Raw genomic sequence first — 26,378 nt, 5'->3', positions numbered from 1 at the left:
TGGAACAGTTGTCCCCTTTTGACACAGTCGATGACATGTTGCCCAGGTTAGGTACACCAGGAGTTAATGCTGGGATCAGCTTATCTTTTTTGTGCCTGGCCTCACAACAGCATAGCCCATCCCCACGACACTAGGGCTGACATTTCCAGATCTCACACCTGCCAGGTTTACGACTTAGAGGAAAACTAAATTTAGCAGCAATCAGAGTGAAATTGTCGGCAGTCTGAACTGACTTGACACTGCGCCAATCACATATTGCACATGGATCCTTCCAGCTGGCAGTGAGAGGGAGAGTGTGATGATTTTCCTTTCCATTAGCCCGGGCTAGACTAAAACCCAGCACCACCACACTGCACCCCGGGCACCCACACACACAGCTGTGGTTAAGTCAACAAAAATACCCTTCCTTGCTCCAAAGGTGGTGGGTTCAAGCCCAACTGAGCACTGCCCACCCCATGCCAGCGCTGAGGAAGTGCAGCACTGTCACAAATGCCATCTTTGGATGAGATGCTACCTTTCCGAGATGTGCCCTTTAAACAGAATTACCGAGTGAGGTTTCAGGGTGGTCAAATTACTGCTTACGGGATCTTGTTGCGTACAAACTGGCTGTCAAGCTTCTCGTATTGTGGCTCAGAAAGCACTTTGCTCCTCCCAGCTGCACGTTTGGAATGGACTGCCTTGAAAGATGGTGGTAGCGGAGTCTGTCGTGACTGGCGACAGGAAAGTGAATAAATACTTGAAGGAGAAACATCTGTCGGGCCCTGGGATTGGAAGAAGATGGAGCTGGCCGAACCGCATCGTTCTCTGACAGGGCAAGGACAGATAATGATGGGCCAAATGAACTCCTTCAACTCTTTACCTTTCAATGATGGGAGGTAAAAAGCTTTCGGACAATTTGAAATCCATTAGACTATCACATTTCTCAACAGCCATCATCAAATGCAGACTTGTTGGGCCGAAAGTCCTAATTCTACTCCAATACGTGATAGTCTAATGGATTTCAAATTGTCTGAAAGCTTTTAACCTCCCATCATTGAAAGGTAAAGAGTTGAAGGAGTTCATTTGGCCCATCGTTATCTGCCCTTGCCCTAACTCATCCCACATGGACTCCGGACCACCTTTAAACCAGCAGAGTTCGGACCCGAACAGGACAAACAGTACAGACTACAGATTCAAAAACACCAGCAACGGTTCTCCTTCAAGATCCTCCACGCCACGCTCGCAGCAATGTGCCGGCACCTAACCTCTCTACAGTCAGCCCTGCCTCAGCTGAGGGCCACGCTCTCTCAGAATTGCAAAGATCCCACTCTGTACTACATCCTCAGGAGAATTTATACTTTCAACAAACAGTATTTCAACTCCATCTCAAACATCAAAAACTGTAAGTACAACAAACTTCTATCTACCCACCTCCATAACCAGCGCTCCTCAAACATTCCAGAAGATTCCCCTGGTCTCGGAAACTACTCAGACCCATTAGCCATGCGGCTGATGCAGCTGCCACCCCCACGCTGATTGATGATGTAACTTCCATCATGGCCACTCCCACAACCACTTCCACCCCTCACAATTCCTCATGCATCACACGTGACATCACTTTCGCCCCTCACATCATCGCTGATGCCACACGCTCAGTGACTTCTGCCATCCCTTACTGTCGTGTTTGCCACCGCTTCTACCCCCACTAGCGCCACTCACCTGCATTCTGCTGACACACCCCCACAGACCCCACTTCACTATCCCCACACCCCAGAACCCCAAGTGATCACTACCCCTGCTCATGACTCCAACCCCATTATCCCCACCACCATACCCACTCCAGTTACAGGTTCCGCCCCCATTCCCATCTCCACACTCACACCAGATCCCAGCTCCCAGCCCTGCTGAGTTTTCACCATACCTCCAGACCTTCCCCTCACTGAGGATGAACGATCAGTCCTCAACTAAGGACTCACCTTCATCCCCCTCCATCCACGCATCAATGAATTTAATACACGCCGTGACGTCGAACAATTCTTCCGTTGCCTTCGCCTCCGAGCTTGCTTTCACAATCAGGATTCCCGCCCACCTTCCGAGGACCCCTTCACCCACCTCCAACACACTGTATCCACCTGGACACCCTGCACTGGCCGATTACCTGCCCTCGACCTCTTCATTTCCAACTGCCGCCGGGACATTAACCCCCTCAACCTGTCTACCCCCCTCCCCCACTCCAACCTCTCACCCTCACAACGCGCAGTCCTCAAAATCCCTCTGCTCCAATCCCAACCTCACCATCAAGCCAGCGGATAAAGGGGGCGCAGTGGTAGTCTGGCACACTGACCTCTACACCGCTGAAGCCAAACGCCAACTCGAGGACATCTCTTTCTACTGCCCCCTCGACCATGACTCCACCCTCCGTCACCAAACCATCATCTCCCAGACCATACAGAACCTCGTCATCTCAGGAGATCTCCCACCCACAGCTTCCAACCTCATAGTCCGGGAACCCCGCACTGCTGGTTCTACCTTGTTCCCAAGATCCACAAGCCTGACCACCCTGGCCGACCCATTGTCTCAGCGTGCTCCTGCCCCACTGAACTCATCTCTACCTACTTTGACACTGTCCTATACCCCCAGTCCAGGAACTCCCCACATACGTTCGAGACACCACCCACGCCCTCCACCTCCTCCAAGACTTCCGTTTCCCCAGCCCCCAATGCCTCATCTTCACCATGGATATCCAATCCCTCTACACCTCCATCTGCCATGACCAGGGCCTCCAAGCCCTCCGTGTTTGCCTCTCCAGATGTCCCCAACACTCTCATTTGTTAGGCCGAACTGGTCCTCACCCTTAACAATTTCTCCTTCGAATCCTCCCACTTCCTCCAGATCAAAGTGGTAGCCCTGGGCACACGTATGGGCCCCAGCTATGCCTGTCTCTTTGTTGGCTACATAGAACAGTCGATCTTCCGTAATTACACCGGCACCACTCCCCACCTCTTCCTCCGCTACATTGATGACTGCATTGGTGCCACCTCATGCTCCCGCGAGGAGGTTGAGCAATTCATCAACTTGTAAAAAATGAGGTCTGCAGATGCTGGAGATCACAGCTGCAAATGTGTTGCTGGTCAAAGCACAGCAGGCCAGGCAGCATCTGAGATGCTGCCTGGCCTGCTGTGCTTTGACCAGCAACACATTTGCAGCAATTCATCAACTTCACCAACACATTCCACCCTGACCTTAAATTTACCTGGACCATCTCTGACACCTCCCTCCCCTTCCTGGACCTCTCCATCTCCATTAATGACGACCGACTTGACACTGACATTTTTTACAAACCCACCGACTCCCACAGCTACCTGGATTGCACCTCTTCCCATCCTACCTCTTGCAAAAATGCCATCCCCGACCCCAATTCCTCCGCCTCTGCCGAATCTGCTCCCAGGAGGACCAGTTCCACCACAGAACACACCAGATGGCCTCCTTCTTTAGAGACCGCAATTTCCCTTCCCACATGGTTAAAGATGCCCTCCAATGCATCTCGTTCACATCCCGCACCTCTGCCCTCAGACCAACCCCTCCAACCATAACAAGGATAGAACGCCCCTGGTGCTCACCTTCCACCCTACAAACCTTCGCATAAACCAAATCATCCGCCAACATTTCCACCACCTTCAAAAAGACCCCACCACCCGACCCCTTTCTGCCTTCCGCAAACACCATTCCCTCCATGACTACCTGGTCAGGTCCAGGCCCCCTACAACCCACCCTCCCACAACCCACCCTCCCATTCTGGCACCTTCCCCTGCCACCGTAGGAACTGTAAAACCTGCACCCACACCTCCTCCCTCACCTCTATCCAAGGCCCTAAAAGAGCCTTCCACATACATCAAAGTATTACCTGCACATCCACTAATATCATTTATTGTATCCGTTGCTCCCGATGCGGTGTCCTCTACATTGGGGAGACTGGGCACCTCCTAGCAGAGCGCTTTAGGGAACATCTCCGGGACACCCGCACCAATCAACCACACTGCCCTGTGGCCCAACATTTCAACTCCCCCTCCCACTCTACCGAGGACATGGAGATTCTGGGCCTCCTTTACCACCACTCCCTCACCACCAGACGCCTGGAGGAAGAACGCCTCATCTTCCGCCTCGGAACACTTCAACCCCAGGGCATCAAAGTGGACTTCAGCAGTTTCCTCATTTCCCCTTCCCCCACCTCACCCTAGTTCCAAACTTCCAGCTCAGCGCTGTCCCCATGACTTGTCCGGATTTGTCCTACCTGCCTAGCTCCTTTTCCACCTATCCACTCCACCCTCTCCTCCCTGACCTATCACCTTCATCCCCTCCCCCACTCACCTATTGTACTCTATGTTACTTTCTCCCCACCCCCACCCTCCTCTAGCTTATCTCTCCTCACTTCAGGCTCACTGCCTTTATTCCTGATGAAGGGGTTTTGCCTGATACGTCAATTTCGCTGCTCCTTGGATACTGCCTTAACTGCTGTGCTCTTCCAGCATCACTAATCCAGTATCTGGTTTCCAGCATCTGCAGTCATGTTTTTACCATGTTTCTCAACCTGCCTTCTCCCTGTAACCCTTGATCTCCTAACCAGTCAACAACCCATCTATCTCTGTCTTAGAATACTCAATGACTTGGACTCCACAGCCCTCTGCAGCAATGAGTTCCACAGATTCACCACCCACACCATTTCTGTTCTAAAGGGCCATCCTTTCACCCTGAGGCTATGCTCTGGGGTCTTAATCTCTCCTACTAGTGGGAACATCTTCTCCACGCTCACTCTATCCAGGCCTCTCAGCACTCTGTATGTTTTACTCAGATTCCACACCACATCCTTCTAAACTCCGTCAAGTGCAAACCCCCAGTCCTCAACCACTCATGTGACAAACCCTTCATCTGCAGGATCACTCTTGTAAATGGACCCTTGACTCTCTCCAACACCAGCACATCCTTCCTTAGATTCAGGACCCAAAACTGCTCACAATATTCCACAATATTCCCAAAAATTAAGTCTGACCAGAGCCTTAAAACAGCCTCAGCAATACATCTCTGCTCTGTATATAAAACATGAAAAGTCTCCGTAAAACTGTAACACTGTCATTTGTCCTCTTATTACATCCCTCTTGCTTCTGTAGGTGCTGACTCCTTTGCCTGTAACTCTATCATTCAACCTTGCCCATTATTTCAGATAACAGTGACTCCCATCATGCAGCAACATACTGTACTGGTGATGTTTAGGGTATGTTTAACATTGGCAATGTTAACCTCTAAGGCTGAAGGTATGAAGACTCCTTCCAAACTGTGAAAGAGGCACACAGCCCTTGAATAACCCTGCTGAAATCCCTTCAAACAACTAATCATTGTGGGAAATCAAATCTTCTTGGAATTGGAAAATTAATCTCAAGTTCTCAAAACTGAGAGTCATAGAGTGACAAAGTCAGACAGCATGGAAACAGACCCTTCATCCGATCCATCTGTGCTGACCAAGTTTCCCAAATTAAACTAGTCTCACTGACCTGCATTTGGCCCATATTCCTCTAAATGTTTCCTATTCATGTATGTCTCCAAACGGCTTTTTAACGTTGCAATGGTGTACCTGCATCTACCAATTCCATTGGCTGTTCATTCCACATACGAACCACCCTCTGTGTGAAAAAGTTGCCTCTCAGGTCCCTTTTAAATCTTTCTCCTGTCACTGTAAAAATATGCCCATCCTAAGGAAAGGATCTTTGCTATTTCCCCACCTATGGGCCTCATGATTTTGTAAACTTGTTTAAAGTTACCCCTCCACCTTCTATGCTCCAGGGAAAGAAGTCCCAACTATCCAGCCTCTCCTTATAACTTAAACCTTCCAGTTCCAGCAACATGCTGGTAAATCTTTTCTCGGTCCCCTCCAATTTAATAAGTGCCCACACCAACATCCTGCACAACCTCAATATTATGTAACAACCCCTATACTCAAAGGTCTGAGTAATGAAGGCAAGCGTGCTAAATGCCTTCTTAACCACCCTGTTTATCTGTGACACAACTTTCAAAGAACTATGTATCTGAACTCCTCGGTCTCTCTGTTCAGGGCCCTACCATTAACTATATAAGTCCTGCACTTGTTTGTTTTACCAAAATGCAAAATACCTTACATTTATCCAAATTAAACTCCATCTGCCACTCCTCACCCCATTGGCCCAAATGACCAAGGTCCCTTTGCAACCTTAGGTAACTTTCTTCACTGTCCACTCCACCACCAATCTTGATGTCATCCACAAATTTACTGACCATGTCTCTAATATCCTCATCCAAATCGGTTATATAATGACAAACAAAAGTGGACCCAGCACCGATCCCTGCGGAACACCGCTGATCACAGGCCTCCAGTCTAAAAAACAACCCTCCATGACAACCCTCTGTCTCCTACCGTCAAGCCAATGTATCCAATAGGCAACTCTCCCTAAATCCCATGTCATCTAAACTTACTTAGATCTCAGGTGATGATCGGGTTTGTTTATTTCTCTGATGAATTGGTTGGAAGAGATAAGTTGGCCAGGGTGGGTACACTCAACAATGCCATGGGGCTAACCCCCACATTTTTATATTCCTTCTAAAGACTGGCACCTGTGCCAATGCTGCACTCCTTCAGTACTGTGCTACTATGATAGGTCAAGGGTTGGAGTGGTGCCAATCCCAACAGCCTTTTGACCTGGAGGCATAATGGCCATCAGCTAGAACCAAGGTGATGGATTAAAGAAATATATATTTGGCACTGACTCCACATTGCTTATGTTGGTCTTCCTTCTGTGAAGTCACTATTTCCATCCCCTTACCTCGAGCAATTAGCCACCTCGATCCGGGCTCCGACACACTCATGACCTCCGCACCGCGGGGCAGGGCTGTCACATGATCTGGAGCGGCACATGCACGATCCCGTGGCCTCTTTGTCTGCATGCTCACACAGTTGCCACGGAGACCATGGCCCGAATTCACCGTCCAGAGTGAGGTTTCTCACCTGCGTCAAAGAATCCCAACAGTCAGGTGGAGCGAATATAATTTCAAATGTCGCGGAAACATAGCACAATATTGTGAGCTGTTGCGTTTCTTAAGGTGGAAAAATGTCTGCACCCATTAAAGACTGACCTCTACCAGTTCTCTAGCCTTGCCCTGCAATGCAACAACGGTGTTGGAAAAGAGAGATGGGGGAAGACTACACCACCAGCCTCTCCAAAACCAAAGGTTGCACAGCACTACCTCGGAAATGTTCCTCCCAACAACTTGGATTTATATAGCACCTCAAACACAGTGAACAATTGCAAGGCATAATTAGGCAAAGTCGCAAAGTGTGGCGCTGGAAAAGCACAGGTCGGACTGCATCCGAGGAGCAGGAGAGTCAATGTTTCGGACCTAAGCCCTTCACCATGAATGTGGGGGATTGGGGGGTGCGCGTTAGGAGAAGGGGGCTGAGAGATACATAAGGGGTTGGGGGTGGGGCTGGGGTAAGGTAGCTGGGAATATGTTAGGTGGATGCAGGTGGGGGCTGATAGTTATAGGTCGGTGGGGAGGATGGAGCAGATAGGTGGGAAGGAGGATGGCTAGGTAGGACAGGTCATGAGGGTGGTGTTGAGTTGGATCTGGGATGAAGTGGGGGGACGGGAGATTTGGAAACTAGTGAAGCTGATGTTGATGCCATGTGGTTGAAGGGTCCCAAGGTGGAAGCTGAGGCATTCTTCCTCTAATTGGCGGGTTGCTTGGATTTGGTTGTGGAGGAGGCTGAAGACTCGTATTTTCTTAGGGGAGTTGGAGGGGGATTGAACCGGTCAGCCACAGGGTGGTGTGGTTGTTTGGTGCATGAGCTCAGCTCTTTCTCCCCTCCACATTCCTAATGAAGGGCCTATGCCCGAAACGTCGATTCACCTGCTCCTTGGATGTTGCCTGACCTGCTGTGCTTTTCCAGCAGCACAGTTATCAACTCTGACTCTCCAGCATCTGCAGTCCTCACTTTCTCCATAATTAGGCAAAGACTGACTCTAAGTGATATTCAGGCAGGGTACCAAACAGTTGGTCAAAGACATGGGCCTTAAGAAACAGAGTTAGCACTACTGCCTCACAGTGCCAGAGACCCGGGTTCAATTCCTGACTCAGGCGACTGACTGTGTGGAGTTTGCACGTTCTCCCCGTGTCTGCGTGGGTTTCCTCCGGGTGCTTCAGTTTCCTCCCACAGTCCAAAGATGTGCAGGTTGGGTGAATTGGCCAGGATAAATTGCCCGTAGTGTTAGGTAGAGGGGTAAATGTAGGGGTATGGGTGGGTTGCGCTTCAGCGGGTCGGTGTGGACTTGTTGGGCCGAAGGGCTTGTTTCCACACTGTAAGTAATCTAATAAAAAAAAGTAATCTAATCTAATAAAAGGGAACTCTGAGCTTAGGGTCAAAAACAGCTGAAGTCACAGCTGCCCTTTGTGAGGCAAAGATGGTCATCTGGGGATGGAGTATTGGAGAGATCATCAAGGATGTTAGGACTGGAAGAGTTCTGAGACGGATTAGAATTATAAATGTGAGTGAGGACAAGGATGATGGACAAATGGAAATTGGTACAAACTGAGGCTACGCACTGCCCAGAAGATTGACTCAAGTTGCCCTGGTATCTGTCACTGACCAATGCCAATCACAACCTCAACGCTGCATCACTTAATGAGTCACATTTTTATCTTTGTTAACTAACTTCATTGTCCCAAATCTTTCCAATTACCCCGAAGGTGAGAAGACATGTTCTAACCAACCTGTTAAAAGATATTATTTAGATTTCTGCAGCAGGTTGGGACTTTGACTCAAGCCTCCTTGAGTTCAGAGGCAGGGACACCACCACTGCGCCACATGAACCCTTAACCATTTCAATGTAATCACAAGTCACAATTTTACAGAAGCTCTTCAGCCACGTTCTCAAACAGTAATTTACAGAAGCTCTTCAGTCACGTTCTCAAACAGTAATTTTTTTAACCTAATCACAAGTCACACAACACCAGGTTATAGCCCAACGAATTTATTTGAAACCACTAGCTTTCGGAGCACCACTCCTTCATCAGGTACATTGTGATTTCAAATAAACCTGTTGGTATAACCTGGTGTCATGTGACTTCTGCCTTTGTCTACCCCAGTCCAAGACTGGCACTTCCACATCATGGCTACCACTTCAACGTAATCATGCCATTCATTGGCAGTTTAATATTGGGAAGACATTTTTGTCAAATGTCAGGAACTTTCATGCTTCTGATGTTAACAAAAAAACTTCTTCACCTAACATTTTGATGAGTCTGTTAGCAAATTTATAAGCTCTATCAAAAGAGGGAACAGGTAAATACCCTGCCATCTGTTAAAATTAACAGCTAGCCCAGAGTATTAGAATATTATTTAAAATCAGCAAACAGATCAAATTAGCATGCAAGTGTGAGCTTTTTAAAACATTGCCATTAATGAATAACACATAGCAAAATGTCTGCTTTCCTGTGTAATTTATTTAATGTGTCAGTCTTGACTCAGTGGGTAACTGTCTCTGAGTCGAGACAGTGCAAGTTCATCGTGGAGACTAGATGACAAAATCTAGGCAAATACTCCAGTGAAGGAAGGCACTGGATGAGGCATTAAACCTAGAGCTCCATCATTATTCATCCTTCAAATACGACCATGAAGTAAAACAGTCGATTTGCTCATTGATCTCAGGGATGATCCTGGGATCTTGCTGTGCACTGTGTTGTTGCAACACTTCCTGCCATTACCTTTTAGAAATAGTTTGTTTCATGCAACGTGGCTTTTGTTGGCAAGGTCAGCACTTTGCTGGAGGTTAGCTAAGAGTTCAGACACATTGCTGTGGGTCTGGACTCGCTTGTAGGCTGCACTAAGGATGGCAGATTTCCTTCCCCGGACAACATTACACTTTAAACAGGCTTAATTGACTGTAAACATCGTCATGATATCAAGGCTGTGAAAGACTCTGTTTATTTTTAATTTGCTATCTAAGTATAGCCTGAAAGATGATTCCCTTCTCTTCCAGTTGTTGTCTTTATGTTTAATGTGCAGCGTGGACCAGCTGTCAAGAAAAACCCAAGAAGAAATAGGTCAGGGCCAACAGAAAATTAACAAGTTAGAACCTGATTGTAAAGAAGGAGGCCAGTCAGCCCATTGTATCAGTGTTGGTTATCCCAACAGTGCCAACCATCCCTCTCCCTTCACAGCTTTGCACATTATTTCGCCAAAGGTATCCACTAAATACCCCTTTGCGAGTTTTTTTTAATCTATGAGGTGGAGGTGCCGGTGTTGGACTGGGGTGGACAAAGTCAGAAGTCACACAACACCAGATTATAGTCCAACAGGTTTATTTGAAATCACAAGCTTTTCAACGCTGTTCCTTCATCGGGTGAAATCACCCCACTTCAGATGATGGAGGGGCAGCATGCCGAAAGTTTGTGGTTTCAAATAAACCTGTTGGATTATAACCTGATACCATGTGACTTCTGAATTTTTTTTGTCTATTCAAAGGAGGTGGCCTTTTCTGACAAGGCCATTGTCACAATCGAATCTACTTCCACCATCCCTTCACTCCAATGTTAACAACCCACTACGTTCTGAAAACGCCTCATCATCTCTGCACTGGCCCTTGATTACCAACCCTTCTCTCAACAGTAACAGCTTCACCTCATTTATTATCACAAAAGTCCTTCATCGTTTGGAACAGTTCTATAAAGGTGCTCAGTCTCTCCATGGTAAGGGAAGAAATCACCTTGGGCACCACACCAGTGTATTCCTTCTAAATCAACTCCAAACCCCTGACAATGCTTGGATAGAAAAGACAGCCAGAAGTGAACGAATGGATATTCTAGCCACTTGGCTGGACAGAACTTGAATTTAGCTGAAGGGAAGAGATTTGCTTTTGAAGTTGTTCACCTTGCACTCATTTCTTTGGGTTTTCGCAATAGGCCGAGTGTCATAAAGCAGGCTGTGTTTTCAAATCTCGAAACAAAATGTCTACGTAGATGTGACGCAACAATTCCCCAGTGTGCTAAGGATTATACTAACAATTAATTTAAGATTATGAGCTCAACTCTCAACATGAACAAATATGCATCAATATATGTACATTTAGCAGGGCCCTGTCCTGTGTGGGACAAAGGAACGTATCCAGGCATTGCATATTGTTTTCCAATTAAATAAAAACACAGGCCTGGTGCACTCTCCACGGTAATACCTACTGACAAGTCGACTTTCCAACCAATCAGCATGCTTTTCTCAGAGCGTTTCCCCTTGTGCATTTGTCTTGATGAGTGTAAGACAAAAGGCTTTGAGAGCCTGCCTATTTCTTTACAATAGAGAACTGGAGGAGTAGGCCACTCAACCCTTCAAGCCTGCTCCACCATTTATTACAATCATAGCTGATCATCCAACTCAGTATCCTCTTCCTGCTTTCTCCCCATACCCTTTGATCTCTTTAGCCTGAAGAATTATAACAAATTCCTTCTTGAAAACATTCCATTTCTTTTAGCTTCAACCACTCCCTGTGGCAGAGAATTCCACAGGCTCACCGCTCTCTGGGCTAAGAAATTTCTCCTGATCTCAGTCCTAAATGGCCTACCATCTATCCTTAGACAGTAACCCGCTGGTTCTGCATCAGGAACATCCTTCCTGCATTTGCCCTGTCTGGTCCTGTTGGAATTCTGTGGGTTTCTGTGAGATCCCCCCTTATTCTTCTAAACTCCAATGAATCCTAACCGATGCAGTTTCTCCTCAACTCAGTCCCATCAACCCAGGAATCAGTATGGCAAACCTTTGTTGCACTCCCTCCATAGTAAGAACATCCTTCCTCAGATTAGGAGACCAGAACTGCACACAATAATCTAGATGTAGCGTCACCAAGGCCCTGCATAATTGCAGCAAGGCATCCTGACTCCTGTACTCAAATCCTCTCAGTATGAAGGCCAACATGTCATTTGCCTTCTTCGCCAACTGTATTTATCACAACTGTCTCCCTGTATTTTCAGTAACAAATGGACATAGAGTCATACAGCACAGAAACCAACCCTTCAGTCCAAGCAACCCATGCCAACCATAATCCCAAACTAAACTAGTCTCCAAATCTAAACTAGTCCCACCTGCCTGCGTTTGGCCCATATCCCCCCAAACATTTCATATTCATTTAGCCACGTGTTGTTTAAATGGTGTAACTATACCCACGTCCATCACTTCCTTTGGAGGTTCATTCCACACACGAACCACTCTCTATGTAAAAGATGCCTCTTGCGTTTTTTTTATCTTTCTCCTTTCACTTTAAAAATATGCACCCTAGATTTGAATTCCCCCACCCTAGGGAAAAGACATCTGCCATTCACCTTATCTGTGCCCCTCATGATTTTACGAAGTCCCCCCTCAACCTCCTACACTCCAGTGAGAAAAGTCCCAGCCTCTCCGAACTCTAACCCTCCATTCCCCGGCAACATCCTGGTAAATCTTTTCTGAACCCTCTCCAAGTTAATGATATCCTTCCTCTAACAAGGTGACGTTGATGGGAAGTATTTGAGATAGACGTGTTCATACCGGACATTCTGTGATGTTCTGCCTCCACAGGCTCATGTTGGAACTGTCTTCAATGGTGGTACATCGCTTCTGTCTCAGGTCCCAGCCACAGTAAGGATCCCTCACTCCCAGACAATTTCTGCCAATCAGATGCCACCATGAATAATTAAACAACAGAAAAAAAAACCCACACAAAATCTATTACCAAAGTTAAATGTTCTAATCACAGAGAAAATTTCTTTCAAACTTTTCAGGGACTGTGTGTTGTCTGATCCAGAGATCTAAGTGTGGTGCTATAAAAGCACAGCGGGTCAGGCAGCATCCGAAGAGCAGGAGATTAATGTTTTGGGCAAAAGCCCTTCATTAAGTTTTGCCCGAAACGTCGATTTTCCTGCTCCTCGGATGCTGCCTGACCCGCTGTGCTTTTCCAGCACCACAATCTTGACTCTAATCTGTCATCCTCACTGCTGCCTGATCCAGAGATCTATTAAATAAATCTTCAAATGGTGTAAAGACGAATTTGTTTGTTTCAAAGGACCCAACACAGGGGGCAGCAGCATAACGAGAGAAGGTCATTGGTCAGTAACAAGGAGCGCAGCACAAGAAGGGTTGAGAAATCGGGGATAAAAATGTGTGAAGTCTGGTAATTTTGTTGACTTTACCTTTTTAGTGCATGAGGAGCAGTGTAGGTGAAACAGGCAGATAACGCAGGAGCCGTAAGGTCAACATGACCTGGTTCGCAAACCTTTGTTGTCATGACAATTATTCACTGACACCTTCTTTCTTTTTGGCACCATTCTCATCTGCTCCTGAAACTCCAGCCTGAGACAGATGTTTAATTTGTGTTTTCGTTCTCGCAGGCCCACTCACACAACACCACTGTGTGCTTGACAGCTCCCAGTTTACTACTGCCTGGATCTCAAAGATTTTCATCCTTCCTTTCAAATCCCTCCTTGAACTCATTTCTCCTTGTACCCCCATCTTTGCAATTTCTTCCCTCTCTACAACACTCTTCAATAACTGTTCTTCCCCCAATTTTGATCTTTTGTGCATCTTCAATTTTAATTGTCAGCTCTAAGCTCAAAATTTACTTTCCTCTCCATTTCTCCTGCTCTTTCTCTCTCTCTTTCTTCTCCTTCAGGAAGCTCCTCAAAATTTAGCTCTCTAATCAAATATTTGGTCGCCAAATCATCAGTCTTCATATCCAAGTTACTTGAAACATTAACGCTGTTTCTCTCTCCACAAATGCTGCCAGACCTGCTGAGTTTCTCCAGTGCTTTCTGACTGTATTTCAGATCTCCAGCATGCTTGATGTCCGAACATCAAGTGGATCCATATCAAATCAGGCTTGAAAATTGATACTGGATATGGCACCTTTTGGGAGCTTACATTTCACTGTGTTAATGTCACTTTATAATTGATGTTCTTGCTTCCAGATTTTGTAGAATTTGAAAGCAACAACAACGTGTAGAATTGTTTCTCAGGCCCCTGATGAAATCTGAAGATCTCTGGCAAAAATTGCAGACCATCTGTGCTCAGTTTAGCTCGGATCTGCTCATATGAAAATCTTTCTTTCCATCCCAGCTGTGTTTCAGTGAGTAGCACTCTCACCTCTGACCCAGAAATCTATATGGTCAAAGGTCATGCCTCACTGAGACATTAATACAAAGTCCGAAATATCCCTTAATGGCATGCCACTGTGTTGGGCATGTTGTCCTTAAGAGATATTAAACCTAGCGAAGCGTTTTGCTACAAGTGTCCAAGTCTTTGCAGTGACCACACCTGGAATACTGTGTCCAGCTTTAGTTGCCACGTTTAAGAAGGATATGTTTGCATTGGAGGCAGAACAATACAATTCATTGGATTGCTCCTTGGGATGAGGTGCTGTCCTGAGGTGAGAGGCTATAACATATGAACTGATCTAACTTTGGTGTTCAAAGAATGAGAGGCAATACTGTAGAAACAGACACTGAGAGCTCATTTTCACTGGTTGTGGAATCTAGACACATCCTCAGGACTACAAGGCAATTGTTTAGAAACATAGGGTTTTACAGTACAGAAGGAGACCATTCAACCCACCGTGTCTGTACTGACTCCCGAAAGAACTACCCAGCTAGTCCCATTCTCCAGCCTATCTCTGCAGCTCTCTAAATTCATCACTTTCAAATATATATCCAGCTCTCTCTTGAAACCTCCTATAGAATCAGCCTCCACCACTCCCCTAGGCAGCCCATTGCAAATCCTAACAACTCTCTGAGTAAAGAAGTTTCTCCATATCTCATTCCTAGATCTCCTGCTGCTGATCTTGAAATTGTGACCCCCTAGTTACTGACACATCAACTCATGGAAAAAGAATATCCCTCTTTATTCTGTCAAAATTGTTCATAATTTTGAACACCTCAACAAGATCATCTGCTTCAAGGAGCATTAACCTACTATCTCCCATCTTTTCTTGTATCTAACCTCCCTCCTGGGTCTTTTTCTGATATCATTCTAGTAGATATCCGTTGCACTCTCTTCTGGGCTTTAACATCCTTCCTTAAAGAGATACCTAGAATTGAGCACAATTCTCCAAATGTGGTCTGATCAATGATTTGCAGAGGTGTGGAATCATTCCCCTGCTTTTATACTCTATGCATCTATATCTAAACCCAAGGATCCACTAAGCCTTCTTAATAACAGTTTCAACTTGCCTGGCCCCCTCCAACCCGGAGGTTCCTCTACTCCTCTTGTACTCCCTCGAGCGTTGAACCATTGAGCCTGAATTGTCTCTCCATATTTCTTCTTCCAAAATGCATTACCTCACGTTTCTCTGCTTTAAAGTTGGTCTGCCAGCTGTCTGCCCATTTGCCAACCTGTCAATGTCCTAAGAAGTTGCTCAGCCTTGCCCTCACACTTCACCATTCTCCCTAGCTTAGTATCATTTGCAAATTTAGAGATTTTACCCTCAACAACCATCTCCACACCGTTTATATAAACCAGAAAAAGCAAGGGCCCCAACACTGATCTCTAGGAAGACCATTTCAACTCATCTCTGGACTGAGGAATGACCTGTACCTATCCTGTTTCCTACCTTTTACGGTAGAGCAGACCCAATGGGCTGAATGGCCAGTTCTGCTTCTACATCTTATGGTCTTTATTTTCACTGGGCGTGGTGACTTCTCTACCTGGGTTGCTACCAGCCTTTTCAGCATCTCTTCTCTACCTGTCACTACACTGCTCATTCACTCACAGCCCCATTTCAACTGGGCCTTATCACCATTTTGATTTTGAGTGAAAGTAGAAGCAAAGTCCCTTTTTGCTGCAAGGCGATTGATTGTTCCTTATGGGCCCCACTCTGTCCTTCACTCACCTTTTGCTATCAATATGCTTGAAGAATAGTTTACCAATTGCTTGTGTGCAGCCTGCCATCCTTTCCTCATGTTTCCCCTTAGCCTTCCTTGTTCCAGCCTTAGCCTTTCTTCCGCCTTTTAGATGCACTCCATGATGTCCATTGTTATTATTATTCCTGTACACATCACATGCCTCCTTTCTCTTCCTTACTTCCTCACCAATATCCTTAGCAATCCAAGGTGCTCCAGCTTTGGCTCTCACCCTATATTTATTGCTCTTGGGTGTGTACCAAGCTTGCACCCTATTCATCTCTCTCTTGAAAGTCTCCCATTTTTCATCCACTGTTTATCCCATTTAGCAGTGAAATCAGGGGAAATGAAATTGTTTAAAGGATTGAGAATCTTTAAAATTCTCCATCCCAGAAGCTTGTAGATGTTCTTTTATTGAGTATATACGAGGAGTGAGCAGTCAAATGGCACTGATGTGGGTTGGTTAGCTCAGTTGGCTGGACAGCTGGTATGCGACGCAGATTGATACCAACAGTGTGGCTTCAATCCGTGCACTAGCTGAGGTCACCATGAAGGACACACCTTCTTAATCTGAGGCTTGGTGACCCTCAGGTTAAACCATCACCAGTCATATCCCTCTAATGAGAGGGTAACCCTGTGGTCTGCTGAGATTATCATCACTTTTTACACTTCAGTGTTGAAGTCCAAGATTAGCCACCACAGTCTTGATCAGTGGAGCAGGATTAGAGTGGTGCTGGAAAAGCACAGCAGGTCAGGCAGCATCCAAGGAGCAGGTCAATTGATGTTTCAGGTAAAAGCCCTTCATCAGGAATGAGGCCAGAAACCTCAGGGGGTGGAGAGATAAATGGGAGGGGGTGTGGCTGGGGAGAAGGTAGCTGGGAATGCAATAGGTGGATGGAGGTGGGGGTAAAGGTGATAGAGGAGGGTGGAGCGGATAGATGGGAAGGAAGATTGACAGGTGGGACAGATCATGAGGACGGTGCTGAGCTGGAAGTTTGGAACTGGGGTGAGATGGGGGAAGGTGAAATGAGGAAACTGGTGAAGTCCACATTGATGCCCTGGGGTTGAAGGGTTCTGAGGCTAAAGATGAGGCGTTCTTCCTCCAGGCGTCGGGTGGTGAGGGAGTGGCAGTGGAGGAGGCCCAGGACCTGCACGTTCTCAGCAGAGTGGGAAGGGGAACTGAAATGTTCGGCCACAGGGCGGTGAAGTTGATTGGCGGGTGTCATGGAGATGTTCCCTGAAGCTCTCTGCGAGAAGGCGCCCAGTCTCCCCAACGTAGAGGAGATCGCATCGAGAGCAACGGATACAATAAATTACATTGGTGGATGTGCAGGTAAAACTTTGATGGATGTGGAAGGCTCTTTTGGGGCCTTGGATGGAGGTGAGCGGGGAGGTATGGGCGCAGGTTTTGCAATTCCTGCGGTGGCAGGGGACGGTGCCAGGATGGGAGGGTGAGTTGGTTGAGGGGTGTGGACCTGACTAGGTAGTCATGGAGGGAACGGAGTTTAGGTTCCTCTTCCATTACCTCCTCACTGGCGCACTAAGCCAGTGTAAAGGACGCCACAGTTTAGGACCATTCCAACAAATGTCTGACATTACATTGCATTGCTCGTGCCTGGGGATACCGACAAGTCATGATGTATTATTGTGTGTTGGAAGGAGCTCGGTGGACCATCTCGTCAGCCTCTGTCTGCCTTTGGCATCAGTCAGTGCTCAACTACAACCATGGGATGTTTTCTTTCGCATGCTCTCTGGATTATTAGCCAAGGCTGCTAGTGAGTTAACCACGACATCATTGTGACCTCGGACACCCGTGCTCTCTTCCTTGACTGCCTTATAGAAACAAGGATCATTTTCTCCAAAGCGAATTCGATCACTGTGGTGTTGCACATGTTGGGAGCCTGTGTCCCACAAGTGAATAAAAAAAAATGGGCCTCATGCTGTGTTGCAAAAACGCAACTATGTAGAGGAAGGCTGTGTAACATGCTTATCGAAATGAGGAAGGAATGTAGTGAACACTGAGTATCGCTCATTTAAGAATCCTAAATGATTAAGCACGGACTTGAGCACCGACCGGTAAACCGATAGTCATCAACTGCCACACACAAACATAGCGTGCATCAATCTGGCTTAGTAGCCAAGGCAACGTTAACAGCAAGTCCTGTTTACCAAAGGGGTCTATATAGCAAGCCAAGAATGAAGCGTGAGACACAGAGGGTTGATATGAGCTTATCATAACTGCTGCCAAATGTTAGCCAGCCATAAAGATCATCTCGAACCACTTCAATTACCAGGAATCTGGGTTTTTTTTTGACAGTGAGTGTTGACTGCTGATATCTCACAAAGGAATCTGAAAACCATTGTATAGCATGCAAGAACTCTCTAGAAACATTTGAAAGCATCACAAATCAAAGTGAGCTTCTTCACAGTGTCTCCTACCGTGGTGTCTCTAGATGTTGGCATCAATAAGCAACTGTAAAACAGAACAAACAAAAAAGTGTAGGACACTACACTTTTAATGTTGTGCCAACATACTCCTTGCACTGAGGCTCCACGTTCATCACTTCAAATGCTTCCCACCGCTACCATCTCCAGTGACAGTTATTTCACAGCACAACCTGCTCCCACAGTTCTGATCTGAAGGACAGCATCAGTAATAATGCAAACTGTACACACCCTCCCTTGCTGCTAAGTGAAATCTCAGGGATCACGCTCCATTGGTCTCATTTCTCTTTTGCAGCAACTTTGCTCACAGTTGTCAAAACTACCATGAGGAAAAATAACCCTTAAGCCATCAGATGCTTTGTCGCCGAGACTCCATTCACAAAAGCTCTACCCCTACCCGAGGATGTTGGCTCCTGTAAATGATGCAGTCCCACAGGTATTGTTGGCACCTCTGGCACATTGCCCGAATGGCATTCCTTCAGGGCAAGCCTCGACAGCTGAGACTGTTCTCTCGGCTTCTATCATTAACTCACGTTGTAAGTGCTGGCATGTGGGCAGCAGGCAAGGACAGAGTGCCAGCACCTGAGGGCAAGGGTGGGAACCATTGTGCCGAGTGCAGAGCGAATCAACACACACACTCCATGAGTTCCCATCTTCAGCAGAAAACAGTAGGATTAGAGAGACTGCAACACCACCCAACACACACACACACACACACACACGCGCGCGCGCACACACACACACACACACATACACACACACTCACACAGTCACGCATAACACACATACATAACACACACACGCAGACACTCACACAGGAATGCACCCATACATACACACCCATATGTACAACACATACACATCACCAACATACACATATACTCACAGGCATACACATGCATGTACAACACACACAGACACACACATTCACAGACTCACAGATACACAGACATTCACTCACACATACACACAGACAGACCAAACACACAGACGCATACATACACAAGACACATCCACACACACACACACACTAAGACATATACATACAGACAGATATGCACAACATGCACACACACACAACACGCACAGAGACATATACAAATGCACACAACACACACACACACATAATCACAGACATACACACTCACAGACATACACACACACACACAGACACTCACAGACACAAATACACACACACTCACACACACAACACACACACGTACACAGTCCATATGCACGCACATATATACACGTATGCACTTGCAGGCACACACACACATTGACACAGTCTGACCAACACAAATACACTCACACAATCATAGACACACACACAAACACCCACACATACACATAAACACACGCAAACACACACAGCCAGACACATTCAGATACTGATGTATACACACAGACGCCGACACACACGAATACACACAGACATCAGTACAAATAGGCACAAACACGCAGAGACTAATACACGCGGGGACACATACAGACACTGACACACAGACAATGCCACCAACAACGCACTGAGACACAAAGACACACGGAAAAACGTGTGCACGCACACACCTTCAACACCAACACACATGCGGACACAGACACACATGGACACACAGACACCAACACACACATATGCCAACACACATTCTGATACACACATGCAGACACATATATAGACACTGTCACCTTCGATCACACACATACACAATGCACACACCACACACAGACACACAGGCTCTGAAACCAACACTCACGCGGGCACACACAATCACATACAGAGACACAATTAAACACATAGATACTGACACACACAAAAATTGACATACACAAACTCACACATGGACATATACAGACATTGATATATACAGATGCATATACACTCAAGATGCCGACAAACACACGCACAGGTGCGCATGCGCGCACACACACACACACACACACAAACACACAGGCACTAATACACAGACCCTGGTGCGCGCACACACACACACACACACACACCAGCAAACACAGATGCAGATACAAACATAGTAAAGTTGAATTGCAATGTATAATCATGAATATTGTAGTTTAAATCAATAAAGCTTTGCAGTATCTCTGTAACCCTCATCATTTTCAAATATACATCCAGCTCTCTCTTGAAATGTGCCATGGAATCCGCCTCCACCGCTCTCCCAGGCAGGGGATTCCAAATCCTAACAGTTCCCTGAGTGAAGAGGTTTTTCTTCATCTCACTCCGAGCTCTCTTGCTGACAATCTTGAAATTGTGACCCTCTAGTTACTGACATCCAACCAGTGGAAACAGACTATCATCTTTACCCTGTCAAAATTATGAATAATAATTCATAATAAATCAGTAAGGTCACCTCTTTAATCTTCTCTGCTTCAACAAGAATAAGCCCAATTTCTCTAATTTCTTGTATCTAAAATCCCTCATTCCTGGTATCATTCCCATAATTAGTGATAGAGAGCTCCACCTCCGAGTCCAAAGGAAAGCTAGGAGAAGAGAAAACACGTCCCTACCTGACCTGACTACCAACCAAGTAATACAGCCAAGAAAGAAGTGATTCTAGAATGTTTAAATTTCAGACTGACTCCTAAGCGACTGGGAAACTGAATTCAAATTAGCCTAACTGTACGGAGGTATTAAATTTTGACAAGTAATTTCCAGGGAAAATATAATTTAATATGAACGGTCAAAAAGTGGAGTGTTAATTGAAGATAATCATATTACTTAGGACATGGGATGGTCGGGAAGGAAGTAATTTTTTTCCAAGTACAGTATTTTGAGTGTTTGTGATTCATTAGGTAGTACAGCAGACACTAGACATTTGTGTTTGAACAGTATGGGTACTTAGCTGAGTCTCAGATTAGCAAACTAAACAGAGAGTTGGGTAACACCTAATTATCCCCAGATGTAGCCACTGCTTCCTCACATCCCAAATGTGAGGAAAACAAAAGACAGCAGTACCTCCCCATGTTGGAAAGTTCCTACACTGTTTCTCTGCTAAATGCCACCCTAACTCAATCAACCATTTCTCCACTCAGTTGGTGCTAACCACTTGTATTGCTGGGTGTATGCCAACAGGTGAAGGCCACTTACCAAATTGCCAAGGGCATGACCAACCAGACAGGAGCATTGACATTGCCAGCTCATCTCGTCTTGACCTGACCTTCCCAAATATTCCACCCAGGACTCATCCATGTCTCTTACCAACTGGGAATTCTTTCTGATTTTACTTACACTCTGTATAGCACAGAGATACTGAGGCCAACCATTAATCATCCAGCTTAAGTTAGAGAAGGAGAGCAGTCTGGCACAGGAACAGGCCCTTCAGCCCACCATGTCTTTGCCAATCATGATGCCATTCTAAACTAATCCCATCTGCCTGCACATAGTCCATATCCCTCGATTCCCTGCCTGTTCATGGGTCTCTCTAAATGGCTTCTTAAGCGTTGCTATCTTATTTGCCTCTACCATCTCCCCTGGTAGCGTGTTCTGGGCACCTACCACCCTCTGTGTAAAAAATAACTTGCCTCGCACATCTCCGTTAAACTCTCTCCCTCTCGCCTTAGACCTCCACCCCCTTGTATTTAACATTTCCACCCTGGAAAAAAGACTCCAACTATCCACTCTATACATGCCTCACGTAGTTTTGTACACTTCAATCATGTCACCCCTCAGCCTCCAATGCTATAGCAAAAATAATACAGGTTTGTCCAAGCTCACCTATAGCTAATACAGGCAGTACCCAGGTAAACCTCTTTAGCACCCTCTCCAATCCCTCCACATCCTTCCTATAGTGTGGTGACCAGAACTGCACACTCTATTCCAAATCCAGACTAACTGAAGTTTTATACTGCTGCAAAATGACCTGTCAACTTTTATACTCATTGTCTTGACACATGAAGGCAAGCATGTTGTATACCTTCTTTGAGTAAAAAGTGAGATCTGCAGATGCTGGAGATCAGAGCTGAAAATGTGTTGCTGGTTAAAGCACAGCAGGTTAGGCAGCATCCAAGGAACAGGAAATTCGACGTTTCGGGCCAGAGCCCTTCATCCTGATGAAGGGCTCTGGCCCGAAACGTCGAATTTCCTGTTCCTTGGATGCTGCCTAACCTGCTGTGCTTTAACCAGCAACACATTTTCAGCTCTGTATACCTTCTTTACCACCTTATCTACTTGTGCTGTCACTTTCAGGGAGTTATTCAGAGATCCCTCTGAATATCAATGTTCCTAAGGGTCCTACCATTTACTGTATACTTTCCTCTTGCATTTGACCTCCCACGATGCATCATGTCACACTTGTTCAGATTAAACTCCACCTGCTATTTCTTTGCCCAACTTTCCAACTGATCTAAATCCTGCTGCATGTTTGACAACCTTATTCCAATCCACCAATTTTCATGTCACCTGCAAGCTTACTAATTGGACTTTGTACGTGTTCATCTAAATCATATATTGCAAACAACAGCACTTAGCATTGTGGAACATCACTGGTCACAGACCCTTCACAACTACCCTCTGTCTTCTATGACCAATGTCAGTTTATAACCAACTTACCAAACTCACCATGGATCCCATAAGCCTTAATCTTCTGGACCAACCTCCCATGAGGACTTTGTCAGATGTTTTGGTAAAGTCCATGCAGACAACATTCACTTCCCTACCCTCATCAATCAACTTTATCACTTCCTCAAAAAACTCAAATTTGTGAGAGAAGATCTCTCCCACACAAAACCATGCGGACCAGCCCGAATAAGTCCATTCTTTTCCAAATGCAAGTAAATTATGATTCTAAGTATCTTCTCCAATAATTTCCCTACCACTAATAGTTGAATATGAAAGGTTCACTTCCATCTAGAAGGATAAGGGCAGCAGATACATGGAAACCTGCAAGTCCCCTTCCAATCCACTGACCATTCTGACATTCCTTCACTGTTGCTGGGTCAAAATCCTGCAATTCCCTCCCTAAGGATATTGTGGACCCACCTGCAGAAGATGGACTGCAATGGTTCAAGACGGCAGCTCACCACCACCTTCTCAAGGAGAACTAGTGACGGGTAATAATGCTGGCCCAGCCAGTAACACTTACATCCCATGTTGAATACACAATTTGTATCAACTACTTCAAAGAAGAGAAAGAATTTTCTCCCTGGTGTCCTGTTCAACACTTATCCCTCAAACAATATCTTAAAAACGGAGTGCGGTTTTGACTAGAGTTTGGTAATTAAGTGAAATTAAAATCTTCTTCTTAGAATCAAATTTTATTCACATTTCACAAATAGCATTCAAATATTTTGGTACTTAAAATCTAAATTTCACCCAGGGGTATCCATGCAGTCTACTTGTGTGCAGCTGCATTTAGTCATTTAAGGGAACTAGCTTAAACTGGGTTGTCTGTGCTAGAACTGAGATAACTCAGAGCACATGAATAGAGCTATCACAGTGCAACTGAGCACTGAGTGTCCCTTTGAGTAGAGTGCTTTGAATTGTGGGAGTACGGGAGTTTGGGCAAGAGAGGAATGATAGGCTCGATTTGTTTTTCCGAATCTTTTTCATCCTGTGGGAATTGGCTCTTTCTCTACAATAGGTAAAGATGCTCGTTGCTTGATGAGTATCTAGTTAGTGGTTATGGTCTGTCCTACACTCAAGATTGAAAATAACATAGGAACTGGTGATATGGTTAATAATGTGTAAAAAGGCAAAATAAATAATTTAATAAAATGATGAAGTAATTAATTAAAACAAAGAAAGGTGGTAAGGACAAGCCAGGCAACTAGAGATCTTTGAGCCTGACGTTGGTGGTGGGCAAGTTGTTGGAGGGAACCCTGAGGGACAGGATGTACATGTATTTGGAAAGGCAAGGGGTGATTAGGGATAGTCAACATGGCTTTGTGTGAGGGAAATCATGTCTCACAAACTTGATTGAGTTTTTTGAAGAAATAACAAAGAGGATTGATGAGGGCAGAGCGGTGGACATGATCTATATAGACTTCAGTAAGACGTTCGACAAGGTTCCCCATGGCAGACTGATTAGCAAGGTTAGACCTCATGGAGTACAGGGAGAACTAGCTATTTGGATACAGAACTGGCTCAAAGTTATAAGACAGAGAGTGCTGGTAGAGGGTTGTTTTTCAGACTGGAGGCCTGTGACCAGTGGAGTGCCACAAGGATTGGTGCTGGGTCCTCTACTTTTCGTCATTTACATAAATGATTTGGATGTTTGCATAAGAGGTACAGTTAGTAAGTTTGCAGATGACAGCAAAATTGGAGGTGTAGTGGACAGTGAAGAAGGCTAGCTCAGGTTATAACGGGATCTTGACCAGATGGGCCAATGGGCTGAGAAGTGGCAGATGGAGTTTAATTCAAATAAATGCAAGGTGCTGTATTTTGGGAAAGCAAATCTTATCAGGACTTATACACTTAATGATAAGCCCTAGGGAGTGTTGCTGAACAAAGAGACCTTGGAGTGCAGGTTCATAGCTCCTTGAAAGTAGAATTGCAGTTAGATAGTATACTGAAGAAGGCATTTGGTATTCTGTCCTTTATTGGTCAGAGTATTGAGTACAGGAGTTGGGAGGTCATGTTGCAGCTGTACAGGACATTGGTTAGGCCATTGTTGGAATATTGCGTGCGATTCTGCTCTCCTTTCTATTGGAAAGATGTTGTGAAAGTTGAAAGGGTTCAGAAAAGAATTACAAGGATGTTACCAGGGTTGGAGGATCGAATTATAAGGGGAGGCTGAACAGGCTAGGACTGTTTTCCCTGGAGTGATGGAGGCTGAGGGGTGACCTGTAGAGGTTTTTAAAATCATGAGGGGCATTGATAGGAAAAACAGACAAAATCTTTTTCCTGGGGTGGGTGAGTCTAGAACTGGAAGGCATAGGTTTAGGATAAGAGGGGAAGACATAAAACAGACCTAAGGGTCAATGTTTTCACACAGAAGGTGGTACGAGAATGGAATGAGCTGCCAGAGGAAATGGTGGAGGCTGGTACAATTGCAACATTTAAAAGGCATAGGAAGGGTTTGGAGGGATATGGGCCGGGTGCTGGCAGGTGGGACTAGATTGGGTTGGGATATCTGGTCGGCATGGACGGGTTGGACTGAAGTGTCTGTTTTCATGTTGTACATCTCTATGACTCTATGACACGAAGGATTGCAGGTTGGTGATGTGTCACAGCTGCAGTGTGTGGGTGCTGTTGGATGTCCGTACGGTTAGGAGAAAGTGAAGACTGCGGATGCTGGAGCTTAGAGTCAAGAGTATAGTGCTGGAAAAGCAGTGCAAGTCAGGCAGCATCCGAGGGGCAGGAGAATCGATGTCTCGGGCATCAGCCCTTCATTAGGCATGATGGGAGTTGAGGTCGCGATCAAGGGGGCAGTACGAGTAGGTGTCTGTGAGTTGGCGACAGGCTTCAGCAGTGTAGAGGTCAGTGCGCCACAGTACAACCGCACCACCTTTGTCCGCTGGTTTGATGGTGAGGCTGGGGTTGGAGTGGGGGGAGTGGAGGACTGCGCGTTGTGAGGGCGGGAGGTGAGAGTGGGTCAGGGGGGTGGACAGGTTGAGGCGGTTGATGTCACGTTGGCAGTTTGACATGAAGAGGTCAAGGGCGGGTAACAGGCCAGCATGGGGTGTCCAGGTGGATGGGGTGTGTTGGAGGCGGGAGACAGTGGGTAGATGGGTGTCTTGGTTGAAAAAGGTGGCGAAGAAATGTTCAAAGTCACAGCGTGTGTCAAACTCATTAATCTGGGACCACAGATGGATAACGGGGAGGCCTTTACTGAGGACTAAACATTCGTCCTTAGTGAGGGGGAGGTCTGCGGAAATAGTTAAGACACGGCAGGGATGGGAGCTAGGATCTGGAGCGGGGCTGGAATTCGAGATGGAGGCGGAGACCGTTGCTTGGTTATAGAGTCAGTACTGATGCCACCAATGGAAGTGATGCTCAGAAAGGGGACGGAAGTGATGCTTATGTTTGTGTTAAGGGGGGCAGATGTGGTGTCATGGGTAGCGAG

General features: G+C 46.0%; 1 protein-coding gene across 3 annotated transcripts in view; it reads right to left on the bottom strand.

The window, feature by feature from the left end:
• sema5ba (sema domain, seven thrombospondin repeats (type 1 and type 1-like), transmembrane domain (TM) and short cytoplasmic domain, (semaphorin) 5Ba) overlaps positions 1-26,378 on the bottom strand; it is a 339,576-nt gene that overhangs the window by 72,675 nt on the left and 240,523 nt on the right. For all 3 annotated transcript variants that reach the window (XM_060828274.1, XM_060828276.1, XM_060828275.1), the window contains exons 13-14: positions 12,575-12,692; positions 6,828-7,009 (exon numbers count right to left, since the gene is read on the bottom strand). In XM_060828274.1, coding sequence (XP_060684257.1) covers positions 6,828-7,009; positions 12,575-12,692 — 300 coding nt within the window. The remainder of the gene's footprint in view (positions 1-6,827; positions 7,010-12,574; positions 12,693-26,378) is intronic.

The sequence above is a fragment of the Hemiscyllium ocellatum genome, chromosome 7 (genome assembly GCF_020745735.1).
Source record: "Hemiscyllium ocellatum isolate sHemOce1 chromosome 7, sHemOce1.pat.X.cur, whole genome shotgun sequence".
Lineage (NCBI taxonomy): Eukaryota > Metazoa > Chordata > Chondrichthyes > Orectolobiformes > Hemiscylliidae > Hemiscyllium > Hemiscyllium ocellatum.
The sequence above is the reverse complement of the archived record's forward strand: the minus strand, read 5'-3'. Positions and strand labels throughout refer to the sequence as shown.